Genomic DNA, 16,092 nt, shown 5'->3' on the forward strand with positions numbered 1-16,092 from the left:
CGGAGCCGGCCGCGTGAGGCGCGCGGCGGGCCTGGGCCCCGTTTGAAGCAAAACAAACCGCAAGGGCTGCCGGGAGTTGTAGTCCCCGCGGCCGCGCCCGCCAGGGCCCCGCCCCCGCCCGCGACTACAGCTCCCATCGGGCGCTGCGCGCGCCGCGCGGCCTGCCGGGCCCGACAGCCACCTGCGGCCCCGCTCATGGCCCGCGCGGAAGCGGCGCCGGGACGCGGATGGGGGAGCGGTGGCCGCGGCGGGGCGGGGAGCCCGCGGCTGAGGCTCTAACGCGAGCAGCGGAAGGATACTGTCGGTCCCGCCGCGGCGTCTCGCCGCTCCCCGGCTGTTTGGGACTCGGGCCGAAGCCGCTGGTGTCGGGACGCGTTTAACCCACCACCGCGGGCGGGGCCTTCAGCGGGTCCGGCATCCCTGGGGGAGCGGCCCCGGGGCTGCGGGCACCGCCAGGGCGCCGGTCCAGGGCCCTCGGTGCTCATCGTTCTGAGGAGCCGAGCGCCCGGCAGCGGCACCAGGCACCGCTACTCCTCCAGCTTTCCGCTTCATAATCATTTAGTTTGCCCTCAGACGTGTTTGTTTTGGTTTTTAATAAAAATAAGGCTTTGTAAAACATGGACTCTGAACCCTGCCGTTACCTACAAATCAAGAATGAAAACCAGGCACGTTCTGATAGATGCAATAAATCTTAATGACTTTTATTACACGTTGTATTTTAGGATGACTTTACATTCCTAGACAAAAAGAGATGATACAAATAAATAGAAGCTGTAAAACTATGGCCTGACCTCTTGCCAGGTTGTCTCCAGGTCCCCGGGGAGCAGGCAGAGCCGTGTCCAGGGGCAGCTGTGTCAGGGACATCCCGGGCACTGGTCCAAAATAAGAGGAGACTGAAGGAGGCGAGAGGGCCTGGGCCACAGAGAGTTAAACCCACCAGTGTTCTCATTTCAGTTCTATCTCTGCATCTAATTATGGCTTTTGCAGGCTGTCTTTCCAAATGGTGTTTGAACACAGCAGGAACGGACCCGCAGCGTTGGCACCGACGCGTTGCACTGTGCGTTCACCATCGCAGAGGGAAGGGGGGACGGACCCAGGTCTGGGGTGTCTCAGGAGCCGGCGCTCTGCAGCGAAGCACTTACTGCACCCAAAACCACCAAACAAGTCTGGTCTGATCTGTATAATGCGCCAGCACAGCCCAAGGTGCTACGACAGAGGTACGTGTTTGAGAAGATTCAAGCAGCATGCGGATATTTTTACAAAGGTGCTAGAGCCATGTTAAGGATTTTGAGAAAGTGCTTCAGTTCCTTTGCCTCGGTTCAGCCGGGGCTTGGTCCCAGAGCCAAGGGACTTCTGCTGCATGCCACTTTTTAAAAAAAATATCCCATTATACAGATCAGAGCAAAGACGAGAAGGATGTTAAGCATTCCTATGGAGAAATTGTGACGGCGCACGCTGTCCCAGGGCCTTCCCCAGGAGCCAGCTGGGATTCCTGGCTCTGGCCGTGACCGCAGGAAGCCCAGACAGTTCAGAAAACACAGTGAGGGGCAGACTCGGCAGGAACGTGTCTTAAAAACTTCAACCCAGAGCTCAGTAAGTTTTGTGCAGCTTAAGACAATGTGTTTTATCTTAATATCAGTACCACTGAGGATCTGGTCGAGGGTAAACCCATCAGAATGAGAATCTAAAAGCTGCTGTAACAATCTGAGATTGCCCATGGACACACGAACCAAACCTCCAACCACAGCTCCAACTGAAATACAAGGACTAAAAATGCAGTTTTATTCTTTTTTTCCACCCTGCTGAGTTTCTGTCACCTTGCTAATTAATTTCTACAGAATTAAAAGCAGAGCCTTTCTGACATATTAACCAGCTACCTTAGCAACACTAAAACGAGAACAGTTTGGGTTTGCGCTGCGATTCTCACACCAGTCCTGCTATAACAGGAGTTCCCAGCATTCGAGTTTCATAGCGAATTCCCTACGGAACAGGAGCGACTGAGTAGGAGCGTGCACATCTGCAGCCGCAGGACTCTGTGTGTGCGTATTCACATCAAACATACGTGTACGTTGCTATGCACATATACGTGACTATATATTTTGTTGCTATTTCAGGTTTTAGACCCCTCTTGTTTCATTTCTATTCTCCAAGCACTTACACCATACAATCATCTTTTAAAATGTCCAAGTACAGAAGATGATGTGCTAAAGAGAAACAGGGAGGAGAGGGAAGGGGAGGTGATATTATACTATGCAACAAGAGCCAACTCAAAGGCCCTTTGTACATAAACAGTGCTCTACAAAAAGGAAGATTATGCCAGGTTTGCGTGTTCAGGTTGCAAGAAATTTGCCAGACACCTGCTCTCTCAATTATAAGCTGTCTCGATTATAAGCAAACTCCTCTCCTCTACCAAAACTAATATATATATGCATCTGTGTATATATATATATTAATTTTGTGGTCCGGAAAAGCACTCTGTGAATGAAAGCAGCCACGTTTGCATTTTGCTGGACCCAGCTGGCAGCCGGCTCACCGGGCACCGTGCCCGCAGGGCGCAGGGTGAGCTGTGCTGGCCAGTGGATTCCTCCCGCTCGGGAGGAGCCAGGACGGGGCTGGGGAAGTCACGCAGCACGGACTTAACAAGCAGGCGAGGCAGAGTCCACACACCAGAGCATTGCTAAAACCAGGCAAGTCCTCAGTGAGGGAAACAGGTCAAGATGTCCGTGGGATGACAGCAAACAGCAACCAGAAAAAGCAACATCCCAAGTCTCAATATACAGAGAACTAAAACTTAGGAATGATCTGTGAGACACCAGACAGGGACAGCTGGCTGTTCTCAGTGTGGCAGTGTCACCGCTCTCTGCCCTGCCACACCAGCCTGCGGCGGTACCGGAACCTGCTTTCGTCATAGGGCAGCTTTGCAAAGAGACCGTCAAAAGCAGGAGCTCTTCCTCCCTTATTTTCAAAGTCGAACCCCTGGAATTAACACCAGATTCCATTTCTCAGACCAGATGACACACAGTTTCCCTCACAGTTGGGCCGGGAGGTGCAAAGTGAAAGCTGCTAATGTGGAACAGGCACGAAGGTACCGAACGCAGAACCTCCTCCCACACCAAGGGAAGGGACCACGCTCAGCAGAGCACGCTCAAGGGCAGCTCCATGTTCCGGGGCTCTGCCCCCAACCCAGCTGACAGGAGCACAGAGCTGGCCAGGGGCAGCTCGGAGACAATGCTACATTTCCTGTGACCAGTGGGAGACAAGAGAAAATGGCCACATGTCACCTCACAGTTTAAAGACTTCCTATGGACACTGGTTTTAAATGCCAGGGGTGAGGATGGAGGCAAGAGAGAGGAAGAAAGCAGTGGGGCTGGCACAGCTCTGCAGGTGTGTTCCTGTTGGCAGGGGTGAGGTCTGCAAGGGTCAGTTCAGAGGAGCCTGTAAACAAGGAAGGGACTTCAGCTTCTATTGCCGCCTCTCTAGAGAGCGCAAAGCCGCTTTCTGGTCCCCTTTTTCGTCCCACAGTTCTACAGGGAGGCATAGCGATGTGGTGAGGACATGCTGGCCACTGCCACCCTGCCTGTTCACACCAGCTCCATCACCCCAAACGATGCTGCCAGCCTTTCAAGCAGGACGAGGAAAAACTCTGCACCTCGTCAAGTTTGAACAGATCCTCTGTTTTTCAGCCTCATTTGGGTCTCACTGCGGAGCTCTTCAGCGGTGGTTCTGTTGAGATGACTTTCAACTCTGTCTTCTTACTGCCCAACACAGAGAAGCCCAGCGCAGACAGGCGAGTGTGGAACGAGAGACGGCGACACTGGGAGGGGATCCCCATGCTTCCCACTGCTTCTAACACACTCGAACGTACCTCATGCATTTATTTCCTAACTAAAATCTGTTTCCCACAGAGGCCAAATGCTGAATCGCAAGCACGTATCTTCCTGTGGCTCAGTGCACAAGTCAGTGAAAGGGCCAAGAGGCCGTTTCCAGGGGAGAAGGGCCGGGGCCCGGCCGGGAGTTCTCTCTGCAGGTTGGAACTGTCTCTGCTCTCGGAAGGCAAAGGCTGTTGGCGCCTGGAGAGGAACTGCTGGTTTACTTCAGAGCCACTGGTTTACTTCGGAACCAGCCCTCGGGACTGCGGGTACAGCTGAGAACTATGGGCACCTGTTGCAGAGGATCCCCCTGATTTCCTTCCAGTTTTAGGCCTGAAGAAGTAAAAATGAAAAAATAAACGAAAAGCCCCAATAATGTCACCTGTTACTCATCAAAATTAATCTTCCAAAAGCTGAATTTTTAATTTGATTTATTCTCTAATCAGTCTCAGCTTTCCCTTTTGTTCTACGTTCCTTCCTCTCTCTGCTTTCCAGCCAAGCTCGCCTTAACCTGACTGACAGAAGTGCTGACAAACTGTACTTGCACCTGCACCTCTCAGTGAGTCTGCTTACTCGAAGTTCAGCTCACCTGGGTTTTGCTTTTTTATTTGAAGTGCTCTCAAAGGTTGAAGCGTCCACCTGTATCTCATCTTCATCCTGCAGAGCTGCTTCTAGAGCTGCCTGAACTTTGGGAGCGATGGCTGGACCTTCGTAGTCTCTCGTTATTCGGCTGGGCATGTCAAGTTCCAGTAACATGATGTTCTCTGCCTGAGACAGTAGAAGCAGAATCAAAGTCTGCACATTTTCATACAGATTGTTTCTTTTCCCTCCAGAAGCTTATTCTGGAGTACTTGATAAATGTATGTAGGACACTGTACAAATTTCTGTCCGCAGAAGAACGAACAATCCTCTGAAAGTCCCGTTCCCCTGCGCAGGAGGGTGGACACGCGAAGGCTGTAACCACAGCTGGGCTTACCCTATACCGAGCATCGGGACGGGTCATCATGCACGTCCTGGCATGTTGGCTCAGGGGCCTTTTGTATCCTACAGCAGATACCGGTCTCTTCATCATCTGCTGGTTACTAGATAAAAAAAGATATTCTGTCTATTATACACCAAAACCACAGACTCCTCTTGGAGTTTAGGAGCTAAAACACCTGCAAGTTCCACACAGAAATAATTTCAGGAGAGCAGGAATGACCTCGGCTGCACTTGCAGGAGCAGCTCCTGCAGTCAGAGACAAGATCAGAGCATGATCCTGGGCCATCTGTTCCTGCACAACCGGTATTGCGACATATTGTTACTGTACAGACTGCAGATGCACTCAGCTGCCCCCAACTTTATAAATTTGCTGTAGAGAGGCAGGATCTGATCACAGCTCTCATAATAATTATTTTTGAGAGCTTTCATATCTAGAACAGGAAAGAAATATTATAAAAATTTACTGTAATTTGAATGGTGAATGCACTACTACATATATTTTACATATAATTATTGGGCTCATCTAGAAGAAAACCCTGATCTTCCAAGAATTCTCGTAACTTCTAACTGTACATTCCTATTTTATTCAACTTACTAAGAGGAACAGAATGTTTTATTTTATAGTGCAGCAAGAAGCTCCAAACTCTGGAGGGCCAGTTTAAATCCCAACTTCCATCGCTGTTTGGGGATACCTTGTTCTTGACAACTAGAGGGCTTCTGTGACCAATTATTCCGTCTCAAGAAAGGATTAGAAGCAAACTCACTCCAGACGGGTTATGGGATGCAGTTTCCACTGGTCTTCCTCTTCATCAAAGAATGATCTGTTCATGATCTTATTCTTTTCTTCCAAGGGAATAAAATTTTCAATAATCAGGTGCCTACACGCAACCAAAAAAAAATGGGAAATACACAAGAAACATAATTAGCAGGTTAATTTCTCCACTGCTTCTCTCCCACTGACTTAATACAGCCTGGAAAAGGAGGAAAGTTTGAGTTTTCTTATGTTTCGATCTTGTTCCACAAGCACATGCGATGCTGCTCCTCCACTCCCTGCCCAAAGAAGCCGCCTCTGTTCACAGCAGGCAATGAGGTGCTGGGACTCACTTCAGCTTTAGCTCCCTGGTGAGTTCGTTCTGGGTCTGTTCCAGCTCCTGGCGCTCCTTGATGTGCTCCTCCTGCAGATCGTGGATCTCCGCCTTCACAGCCTGCAGCTTGGAAAATAACTGGGGCAGACAACAAGAGCCACAGTCACAACTCACCAATGTTCCTGCCACCTTCACACACAAGCTGATTTTATTCCTAACCCACCAGACATGGAATCATGTTCTTTTACCTTTTTGAGTTTTTTGGTCTTTATGTCCACCTCTTGCTGCAAAGAACTGTAGGTCTCCTTCAGCTCCAGAGTCTCCTCATCCCGACTTTCCATCTGTTGCTGGATTTCTCGTTCTCGACGTTTCTGAAGGTGACACACAACATTAAGACCATGATTGCATTTCCCTCTCCAGGCTGGCACACAGGAAACCAGCACTCAGGATGTTTTTACTTCCCTGGGTTTCAGGGCTTTTGCTTTAGCTTCTAGTTCTTCCTGTCTCTAGCCATAGAAATACCAGAAGCGTTATGACTTCTTTGGCTTTATTTTGCTATTAAAATCAGATCATGTGAGTAAGTGCTCCAGCTTCAATTAAAGGAATCAAATGCAATGCTTACACTATATTTTCCTCCTTTTTTATCAACTCAGACCAGCCATTGCACTTCATACGATGACGAATAGGACACATGCCCTTCCCCCTTATTTTGAGATTAACAATTAGCATTAAACCAATTTGAGCGTTAACCCTGGACATATTTTCTTATAGTTTCTCCTGACAGAATGTTTTATAAAAGCTCTGCAGCTGGGCCTTTTAAACAAAAGAACAAATGTTCTTCCTGGTACCTGTTCTGCAATTTCCTGTCGTTTCTGTTCCAGAATTTTCTGCTGTTCATTTGTGTGATCCACAATATTTTTCCCTCCCACCAGCAGCTTGCTCTCCATCGCCTGAAAGGAAAAACCAAGGTCAGAACTTTCTCTCAGTGACCAGAGAACTTTCTCTCATACGGGTACAACCGCTTCAGGGCAGCTCCCTTTTTAACTTGTCTTCCAAGGCAACTGCTACAAGAATTACTATTTCTTAAAGTTCTTATAAGACTGTGCAGTTAATGAAACAGTAACTTTCTTGGAATTAGGCATAGCTGCCATGTGCGGCAAAGCTGAAGAACCACGATGCTTGCTGGTGTAAAACAGGTAAAAACCTGTTAATGATCCGTGACGCAATGAAGCAGTTTTTGTGCTACAGCTTGTGAAAAGATGGATCATCACATTTTATTGTGTTGATTGCTTAAGATCCTACAAGATCAGTACATAAGAACAACGAAACAACTCATGAATATTGAAATATGTAATTAATAGTGGAAATTTCAACTTCTGTCTAGAAATGGTTTATTTTTAAATCTTCCAATCTAAACACAAATCACTATCCTGGAAACTTCTTGTGAAATATCTTTCCAAATTGGGAAACGATCTATTCTCCCCACAGCCTAAATAAATTGCTTTCATAAAGTATAACAAGGAAGAATCCTACCTTGATTTTAGCACTCAACATTTCTGTCGCTTCCTTCTCTCGCCTCAGATCCTCCATTTTCTTCTCCTTCTCTTTCAGCAGCCTCATCTTTTCTTCTGCTACTAAGCTGTGATCCTCAACTATTGCTTTCTTCTCAATCTCCAGCTTTTCTTGTTGCTCCCTCCAATAATCATCTTTGTCATCTCCTTCGTCCTCACCCTCCTCAGTGTCCTCCTCCTCTTCCCCACCATCTCTCCTCCTCTCCCTCCTCTTTCTTTTGCCAATAGACCGTTTTTCTAACTGTGCCTTGAGCCGAGCGATCTCCTCCTGGAATTCTCGGAGCAGAGCATCCTTCGGATCCTCATTCACCCGCGGCTTGTTCTTGATGTTTTTGGCACGGTTGGCGTATCTCAGTGTCGTCAGAGTCTCCTCTACATTGTAGGAGGCAGGGCCTATATTGGCCACCATCACAGTTTTGGCATTGCCACCTAACGAGTCTTGAAGCAACCTGGTCAGCTTGGAGTCCCGGTATGGAATGTGGGTGCTTTTACCATCTACGAGGGCAGAGATAACGTTGCCCAGAGCTGAGAGAGAGAGATTGATTTTGGTCGCTTCCTTTAACCTCTCTCCCTGCGCTCCGGTCTTGGCTTGGCGCTCACTGCCCGCCAGGTCCACCAGGTTGAGCTTACCAACACGGATGTGATTCTCACCATCGAGTCCCAACTCGCTGCACTCAATAGTGATCACGAAAATGGCGTGAGATCGAGAGCTGTGTTCGTTCATGTTGGTGGCACCCACGGAGCGATTCTGGTTTCCCACGTTCATGACGTGCTCGATCTCTTTGACACTTTTCGTAACAAAGGAGGACAAATCCTTCACATACACACCTGTGTCTGGTCTCTCCTTTAACTCCAGCCGCTTGGACTGATCCTTTGATAACAAGTCTCTGATTTCTTCCTGGTATATTTCCAAATAAGATGCTCTAACTAAGTATTGCTGATTTTGAGATCGAGAGATGTGGGTGAAGATGTGATCGAATGAATTGGGGATGACCCCTCTCTTTTCTGGATCACCGCGCACCCCTTCCATTGTGTAAGTTTTCCCTGTCCCAGTCTGCCCATAGGCAAAGATTGTCCCGTTAAACCCTTGCAGAACAGAGTCCACCAGAGGCCTGAAGGTCTCATCGTAGAGTTCAACTTGTTTGGAATTCCAGTCATACACGGCATCAAAGGTGAAAGTTTTAGGCAGCTCATGAGATGTTCCCCGCAGATTCTTCACCGAGACCTGCCCTAACTTGACATCCACGTTAACAACTTTTTCATACGAAGCCGTTTTCTCTTTGCTGTTCATGGGCCGGCATCGCACCACCACCCGCACCGACTCCGAGCTCTTTAACTTAGACATGATAGCGGGATCCCACCGATGCGTGAGCCCGGGCTAGAAACCTAAACCAGAAACAAAGGGGGAATAGGTGAAGGTCGTTTTCTGCAGGTGACAATTTTGCACAAAGCCAAAGATTCAACTCATCTCTTCAAGCAGCATTTTGTGTTCATTAAGTTCTGAGGAATAAAAATAACGTGCAACGTGAAAACTTTAAAAAGGCCTGAACTGAGCCAGTGTTACTTTACCAAAGCCCGTCCATCAAACGGTATCAGTTCTACAAGCTCTGCTGCAAAAATACTTCAGCAAATCACAACTTTACACTTGGTAGAGATCCTTTTCTTGACCCTTAAAAAAAACCCATAATGCTTTTAAACTATTTATAAATGTAAGTTAATACTTTGCCATTGATTCCCTTTGCAGCCTGACAGGCTTTTTGCTTTAAATCTCATAATCTGAAAATCCAGCCCAGGGTTGCCCTCTCCACACTGCTCGGGCTCTTGAAAGGGAATCACTCGGGTGCTTTGATCAAAGGCTGCACCTGCCTACCAAAACTCAAGAGAGATTGTAAATTATAAATACAGTATTTTCAGTGTTGCTTCTTATGTACTGATGAAGCCTTCTCATAATTTTGAGACATTTACATTACAATCCCCTTACGTGTGACATGTCATGAGGACCGTCCTGCCACAGAAGCTTTAACACTTGTGCCTGGGTTTTGTTAAATGGCGGTGGTTCCCTGGAACGCCGCCCAAATGCTTTTTTTCCTCTTGTGTGTTACACTCTGAAAGTCACTTTTAGAAGCCTGCTTACAGAATAAAGATCTTTAATTGGGCTGCAGCAGCTGCGAGGACTCAAGATAAAACCATTAAATAGTTTGTCCATTTCCAGGCATAACATCCTCTAGATATTCTGCATTTCCAGTCTTGAGAAACCCGATCTTACCTTCTGTTTCTGTCAAGAATCAAGTGAAAATAATTGCTACAGAAAAGTTTTCACCCAGTCTCACAGTCTAGCTCGCTACAAAGGAAATCACTAAAGCAGCCAAACGTAGCACAGTCTGCCAGCGCTCGTAAACACGGTAAAACAAACCAGCAAGGGGAGTGAACAGCCCAGCGAGGTGGGCTCTGAAACCAGTGGGTAATGAAGAGCAGGGCAGAAATCCAAGAACTGTCGATTATTTCAGTCAATGCAAAGTTGCGCCTGATAAAATAAGCGAGGTCACAACCGGCCCGTGCGCTCGGTAACGGCTCCTCCGCAGCTCTGGGTGTCAGACCCGCAGGCTCAGCCGTGTGCCCGGGGAACAGACGCTCCCCCCGCTCAGCCCTCCCACCCCAAGTGCCGAGGCCTCTGCGCTGCCCGGCTTCAGTTCAAGGATCTCAGGAAGGTTTTCTGGGTTCCCTTCCCTCCCGTGCCTCTGCAAATCCCCAGGTATAGCTTAAAAATTCCGTCACTTTCTCACAGTTCAAATCTTTCAGACGTTTGTGTGTTCACGATACCTTGGCTTAACCGCTCGTGTCTTTTACTCCTTCCTAACCCACCTGCCTCCCTCGCCCCCGCCCAGCGCGCCGCAGCCCAACCAGCGGCCCCGCTGCCACCTCTGCCGCGGCCACCGATTGTCACTTATTGTCACCCTCGTCACCTCCAGCTGCCTCCGCGCGGCACCCACGGCCGTGCCCCTCCCGGGGCGGCGGGGTCGGGACCCCCAGCGGCGCCCACCGCCCCGCAGCTGCAACACCGGGGGTGGCATGAACGGGCCCGGGGGCTCCCCGGATCCCCAGCTCCAGGGACACCCGCCGCCGCCCCCGCTCGCTGCCCCGGCCGACACCCCGCAGGCGAGGCCCGGACAGCAGCCGCCCCGGGCTGTCGCACCCGGCGACACCGGGGGAGCGGCGGGCCGGCACTCGGCTGAGGGGTCCCGGGCCGCGGCGGCTCCTCGGAGCGGCTCCCGCCGCACACCGCGAGGCCCGGGGTTCGGCGGGACTGCCGGGGTCGGGCCGGGCCCGGCCGGACTCACCTGCGCCGTCACCATGGAGCCGCGCGGCCGCCTCCTCCCGCGGCACCGGAAGCGGCGAGACGGCCCCGCCCCTGCCTTTGACGCACTTCCTTGGCAACGCGTGTGCCCGCCCCCACGCCGGCACTTCCGTACCGACCGGGCCCGGATGGAGCAGGGACAAAGCGGCCGCTCCCCCGCCCGGCCCGGGGCACCCGGCAGCGGCGGGACCGGCCCGGGGCACCAACAGTGCCGGGTTTTGCCCCAACCGGAGCCCGGGAGCGGCAAGGAGTGCCGTGCAGCCACAGCCGGGCCTGGGAAGGTTCTGAGCAGGAATGCCAGAGGAAGGAATCTTAGTGCAATTCGAATGAATACAAAATCAGGGGTTTATTATTACAAAAAATACCGAGTTTAAAAAAACAAATTAAAACATTTTCTCTTAACAGACTGTCTTCTCAAACCCAGGCGGAACGGCCGTCCCAATGGCATCATCAGAGCTCGCTGGGCTGAGGGAACCACCGAGGGCTGCGCAGGGACATGGACAGAGACCTGGAGCCACCAAACTGTGCAGGGACATGGACAGAGACCTGGAGCCACCAAACTGTGCAGGGACATGGACAGAGACCATGACCCAACAAACACTGTCACTTCTGGAAGCCAGCGCTGAGGAGACACAGGATGAGACTTTGCCCCTCATGGAGCCCCCTTGTGCCCTGAGCCCTGCAGCTCCTGCAGAGCTCAGGAGTTTCCAAGGAGGGAAAATCCACAAAAAGACATTTAAAGCCCTGCAGCAACATAGTAGGGACAGCCAGCCCCACCTCATTGACGTTTTAAAACAGGAACAATAAGTTCTGTACTTTTGTCTTTGGACAAAAAGATAAAAAACACAGGCATACCAAAAGTCATCAGTTGAGACTCACCATCTCAGGATTATCAGTGTTACCAGCACCAAATCACACTAGGCCACAGGAAGGTTTTTGAGCTGCCATTTCACCATCAAACACTCCCAATGGCTCTCTCCGTCAGGAAGCAGCCCCCAGCTAGGGGTTCTGCTGTCAGATGGGTTATTTTACAAAGTACAAAAACAAACAAGAAAACAGAAACCACTAACATAGACCTAGGCACGACGTACACCAACCCCACTACTGCTACTTGGAGTCTCAGCTCTACACCAGTTTCATCCCTGCCACCCAGCTCCACCTGACACCAACAGCTACAAGCCCCAAATCTCCAGCTCTCAACCAGCTGTGACAGATCTCCCCGTGTCCCTGCAGACACCTGCCCCCCATTCCAGACAAGGACGGGGTGAGGAAGCAGCTGCCACATTAAAACCTGCCCCCCAGCACTTCAGTAGCACCGCTGAAGGGATCCAGGTGCCCCACAGCTCCACAGCCAAGCAGAACCCATATCTCTTCTGACAGGGGAACAGAAACCAAGGCACTGAGGTGACGTGGGCCCAGTAAGGCAACAGTGGCTCTCGATAAAAGCCAGGTTTTGTTTCCAGTACTGAGCTTTACCTTGCATTCCTTTCCAGGGACTGTGATATTCCTGACAATACTTCGTACTTGAAAAGAACTTGTGGTCAGTTTTGGACAAGAAGCTCCACGACATCTCCAAGTACAATTTAAATTTAACGGAAAAAAAAAAAATTAAAATGGAGAAGAGGAATGTGAGCAGCTGCTTCGCCATGATTGCTGGCGAACCCCAAACAGAGAAAATGGAGAGCTACATCAACTATCTCTTAAAAACTATACATAGTTTACCGTTTCCTATAAAAGACACGATTTAAAATCTATTTTCTGTCTGACTTCGTGCTGGAAATACAGAAGTCAGACAGAAGAGTCTAGAACCGTCCGTGTGGAGCATCCACAAACTGTCGGTGTGCTCCGTGGGCAGGAGAACACTCAGGACACCAGCTCAGAGCCCCGAGAGCTGCAGAGCCCTGAGAACTACAGAGCCTGCTGCTCTTCTGGTCAGAACTCATCCCGTAACCTTGGGGGGTGGTCCATGCCAAAAAACGAAGAGGGTTTTCCATGCACGTCACGCTCTCTTTTCACAAAGGCAGTAAATGAAGAGACACAGTTCCCGATAAAATGGTCAGACTGGCCAAGAATGTACAAATCGATCTGAGGCACTTCTGGCTGCAGGCTCACGACCTTGATCTGCAGGGAAACGAGGAGAGAAAATTAATCCAGTCACCCGTTATTACAACCTAAATGCCTTGGCATAATACTAGAAATGGGAATATACAACAAAAAGAGAGTGGATTCCTTCCTGATTTGCCCTATTGCTCATTTATGCATAGATAAATGTGAAAACAGTTTTGAAAATCACTGAGGCTTATTTAATTGAAGTATTTTTCAATAAGAAACTTACTACCACGCAGGATGATGCCCTTCAACCTCTAGGAAAGGAAGAGTTTTATGGCTATGAGCAAAACTCACTTTGAGATGCCAATATTTGTCTGTGAATAACACACGACACTCCTGCCTGCCATCTGCACCAGCAACGGGCCACAATGCCAGGGAGGTTTTTATTAAAGCTCTGCTGACGGAACAGCTTTCGGAAAGACTCACCTTCCCTTGGAAGAACTGCTGTATCTCTGTCGTGTAGGGCTCAGAATCAGTGGCGATATAAACAGATTTGGCTTCAGTCTTCTCCACCCAGAGCTGGAGCGCGCGCTGGATCTCGCGCAGGTCAGGCAGGCACATGTCCATGGTAAGCGTGGCCGCGGCGCTGCGGTCGTAGCCCACGCACTGTGGCGAGGCCATGAAGTGCGGCCCGGCTGTCCCATCCTTCAGCATGTTACAAGCGTTTTTCTGTTCAAAAAGAAGAAAATATCACGTTTCAATGGAAACTGTGTGAGAAAACAAATAGCACGTCCCCAGCTCCAAACCACCAGCCCCACACAGGAGCCGTACCCAGTCCGAGCCAATCCGCAGGTGAATGCCCACATAGGGCCGGAGCAGCAGCGAGTGGATATACGAGTCTCCTTTCTTCACCATCTCGTCAGACCACACCACAAACTTCTGGAGGGGCCGGTGCTCCTCCAAGACTGGAAATTGGGCCGGAGCTCCAGGTAAGGCCAGTACAGGGTGCTCAGATGGTGAAAACCTACAGAAAAACACAGATCGAGACACAAGGTGACCTCACAGGCACCATCTTGCACAAAGACTGCCACAAAGGTTCAAATGGAAACTACAAACACCCTGAAATAAGCACCATCTACCGCTCAAAATTTACTCAAGATGAATTTTAACTATTTTGCTGTGTGAACAGAACATTAAAGCAAAACTCAGGTACTGTGTTTTACCTCAGACCTGGTAACAAACGAATGTGTTATTCGACAGACAAAAAGATTGGAATCTCATACATACAGCGATGAGAGCTCACATTTTCACCCCAGACTAGAGGAATTCCATCAACCAAACTTACAGATGCCACTAAAGTCACTCATAGCTCTGAAAACGGGAGTTAACCAGCAAAACCCATTTCATGATCAGCAACCAAGAGCCAAGTTCTTTTTGAAGAATAACTAAATATGTAGGCAATAAATACCATAACTAAATATTACTGGCTCAGAAATCAGTCAGCCTAACAGAGCTCAGCCCTAATAATGCTCCACGAAGAATGTGCTCAGGAAATTAATGGAAAAAGCATTAAGATTTTTAATTATATTGCTAACTAACCAGTCTCTCAAATGCAAAGGCTTTGCACAGCAACTAGCACAAATGTTTCCCTGTGTTACTCGCAATGCCCACCGCAGCGTGTCAGCACTTTGCCATCTCCTCGTTACCTTTGGATCCAATGGTCCTTGTAAGCAGGACTGAAGGAAATTCCCTTGAAGAGCTCAGACTTATCAAAGTCCACTTGGAACTGATCCCAGAAGGGACCAAATGGATTTCCATCCTGCGAAGGAAACACACATGTTCACTCGGCGCACACAAGAGCCTGAGAGGCAGAACCAGCACGGTCCTGGGGTCCTGAGCTGAAGCGCTTTTCCCTTACAGGAGGAAAGGATGGAATAACAAAGCCTGTTTGTCACAGGTCAGCTCTGTGGGAAGGAGACAGGGAAGCACTTAAATTTAACTGAGAACTAATGCGAAGGCTGCCTTAAAAGAACAGGAACACCACAGCTCTCAAACCTGTATTGAAAAGAGGTGGCTTTAAAACAACTGCTAGGAAACGGGCAGAGACCAGCAGGAGAGAAGCTGCAGATCTGTTCTTAAGAGCGCAAAGTGGTAAAGCTACTCACCCAAATGATTCTCCTGAACCCCAAGCATCTGTTGACAAAGAAAAGTAGCAAGCCACACTGATATAATCATAGAGTTGTAGTCATTTCGGTTGGAAGAGATGCTCAAGATCATTGAGTCCAACCATAACCCAAATCTAGCACTAAACCATATCCCTGAGAAATGTGACAGCAACGCCGCAGGAACCAATGTGGGGTGGGTAACTCCTACATTTGCACATCAACGGCAACCTGACCAACTCGGCTGTTGGCCCCGTGGGGTGCAGCAAGAATTCACTCACCTTCATGGGACAGGTGCTTTTGTCCGCGCTCCTCTGAGCCGCCGCCTCAAAGCAATAAGCCACTCGCTTGCCGGGAGGCCAGTGAACGGGGGCCAACGCTTCCATGAACTGCTCCAGGCTGATCACCCGGTGGTACCGGAGCAGCGGCTCCAGCTTGAAGTGCTCGGTGTACGGGACATGCAGCTGCGGGCGGCAGCAACCACCTCACTGCCGGCCCGGCGGGACAGACCCCGGGGGCCTCCCCGGGCCCGCACCCCCCGCCCGCGCCCCCTCTCCTCCCCGGACTCACGTTGGTGTAGGGCGGGCGGTGGTGCCGGTACTCGATCCACGGCGGCACGGCCAGGGTCCGGTTGACGGCGCGGGCGAAGGCCAAGGCGCCCAGGAAGTGCTCGGCCTGGTTCCCGAACCGGCCTGTGGAGGGGCGAGAACGGGCTCAGCGGGGCCTCCACCGGCACTCAGCCGGGGCTTCCCCGGGGGCTCCGCCGGGGCTCCGCAGCAGCAGGGCCTCACCCATGCAGGGGCAGTAGAGCAGGTAACCGGCCGCGTCCCAGACGGGCCCCGCGCCGCCCGCCGCCGCCATCACCGCGAGCAGCAGAACGACCGGCAGCGCCGCCATGGCGGCCCGGCAGAGGTCAGCGAGAGGCGGCCCCATCCCGGCATGCCCCGGGGCCCGCCGGAACGGCCGCTCTAGCGGGAAGCGGCCACCATCGAGGCGGAAGCGGGAGAGCGACGTCACTCC

The 16,092-nt window shown here is 50.5% G+C and overlaps 2 protein-coding genes across 3 annotated transcripts; both read right to left on the minus strand.

Annotated features, from left to right (window-relative positions):
• Positions 1-680: 680 nt before the first annotated feature.
• Positions 681-10,897, minus strand: KIF3B (kinesin family member 3B). The gene is made up of 9 exons (XM_082065641.1): positions 10,845-10,897; positions 7,469-8,892; positions 6,784-6,885; positions 6,184-6,306; positions 5,955-6,073; positions 5,615-5,728; positions 4,846-4,951; positions 4,459-4,637; positions 681-4,202 (listed from the first exon to the last, which is right to left on the minus strand). The coding sequence occupies exons 2-9, from the start codon at positions 8,849-8,851 to the stop codon at positions 4,109-4,111; spliced, it is 2,220 nt and encodes a 739-aa protein (XP_081921767.1). The 5' UTR covers positions 8,852-8,892; positions 10,845-10,897; the 3' UTR covers positions 681-4,108.
• Positions 10,898-11,188: 291 nt separating this feature from the next.
• On the minus strand, positions 11,189-16,086 carry POFUT1 (protein O-fucosyltransferase 1). Of its 2 annotated transcripts, XR_014185427.1 has the most exons (8): positions 15,864-16,086; positions 15,643-15,764; positions 15,354-15,536; positions 14,617-14,729; positions 13,742-13,934; positions 13,397-13,639; positions 11,408-12,982; positions 11,189-11,369 (listed from the first exon to the last, which is right to left on the minus strand). XR_014185427.1 is itself a non-coding variant. In XM_082065739.1 (7 exons), exons 1-7 carry the CDS (start codon positions 16,003-16,005, stop codon positions 12,794-12,796), a joined length of 1,185 nt encoding a protein of 394 aa, XP_081921865.1. In that variant the 5' UTR covers positions 16,006-16,086; the 3' UTR covers positions 11,189-12,793. The 2 variants fall into 2 exon arrangements, 1 of the variants encoding a protein (XP_081921865.1); XM_082065739.1 differs by having other exon boundaries at positions 11,189-12,982.
• Positions 16,087-16,092: the final 6 nt, after the last annotated feature.

The sequence above is a fragment of the Streptopelia decaocto genome (assembly GCF_964273445.1).
Source record: "Streptopelia decaocto genome assembly, chromosome: 14".
NCBI lineage: Eukaryota > Metazoa > Chordata > Aves > Columbiformes > Columbidae > Streptopelia > Streptopelia decaocto.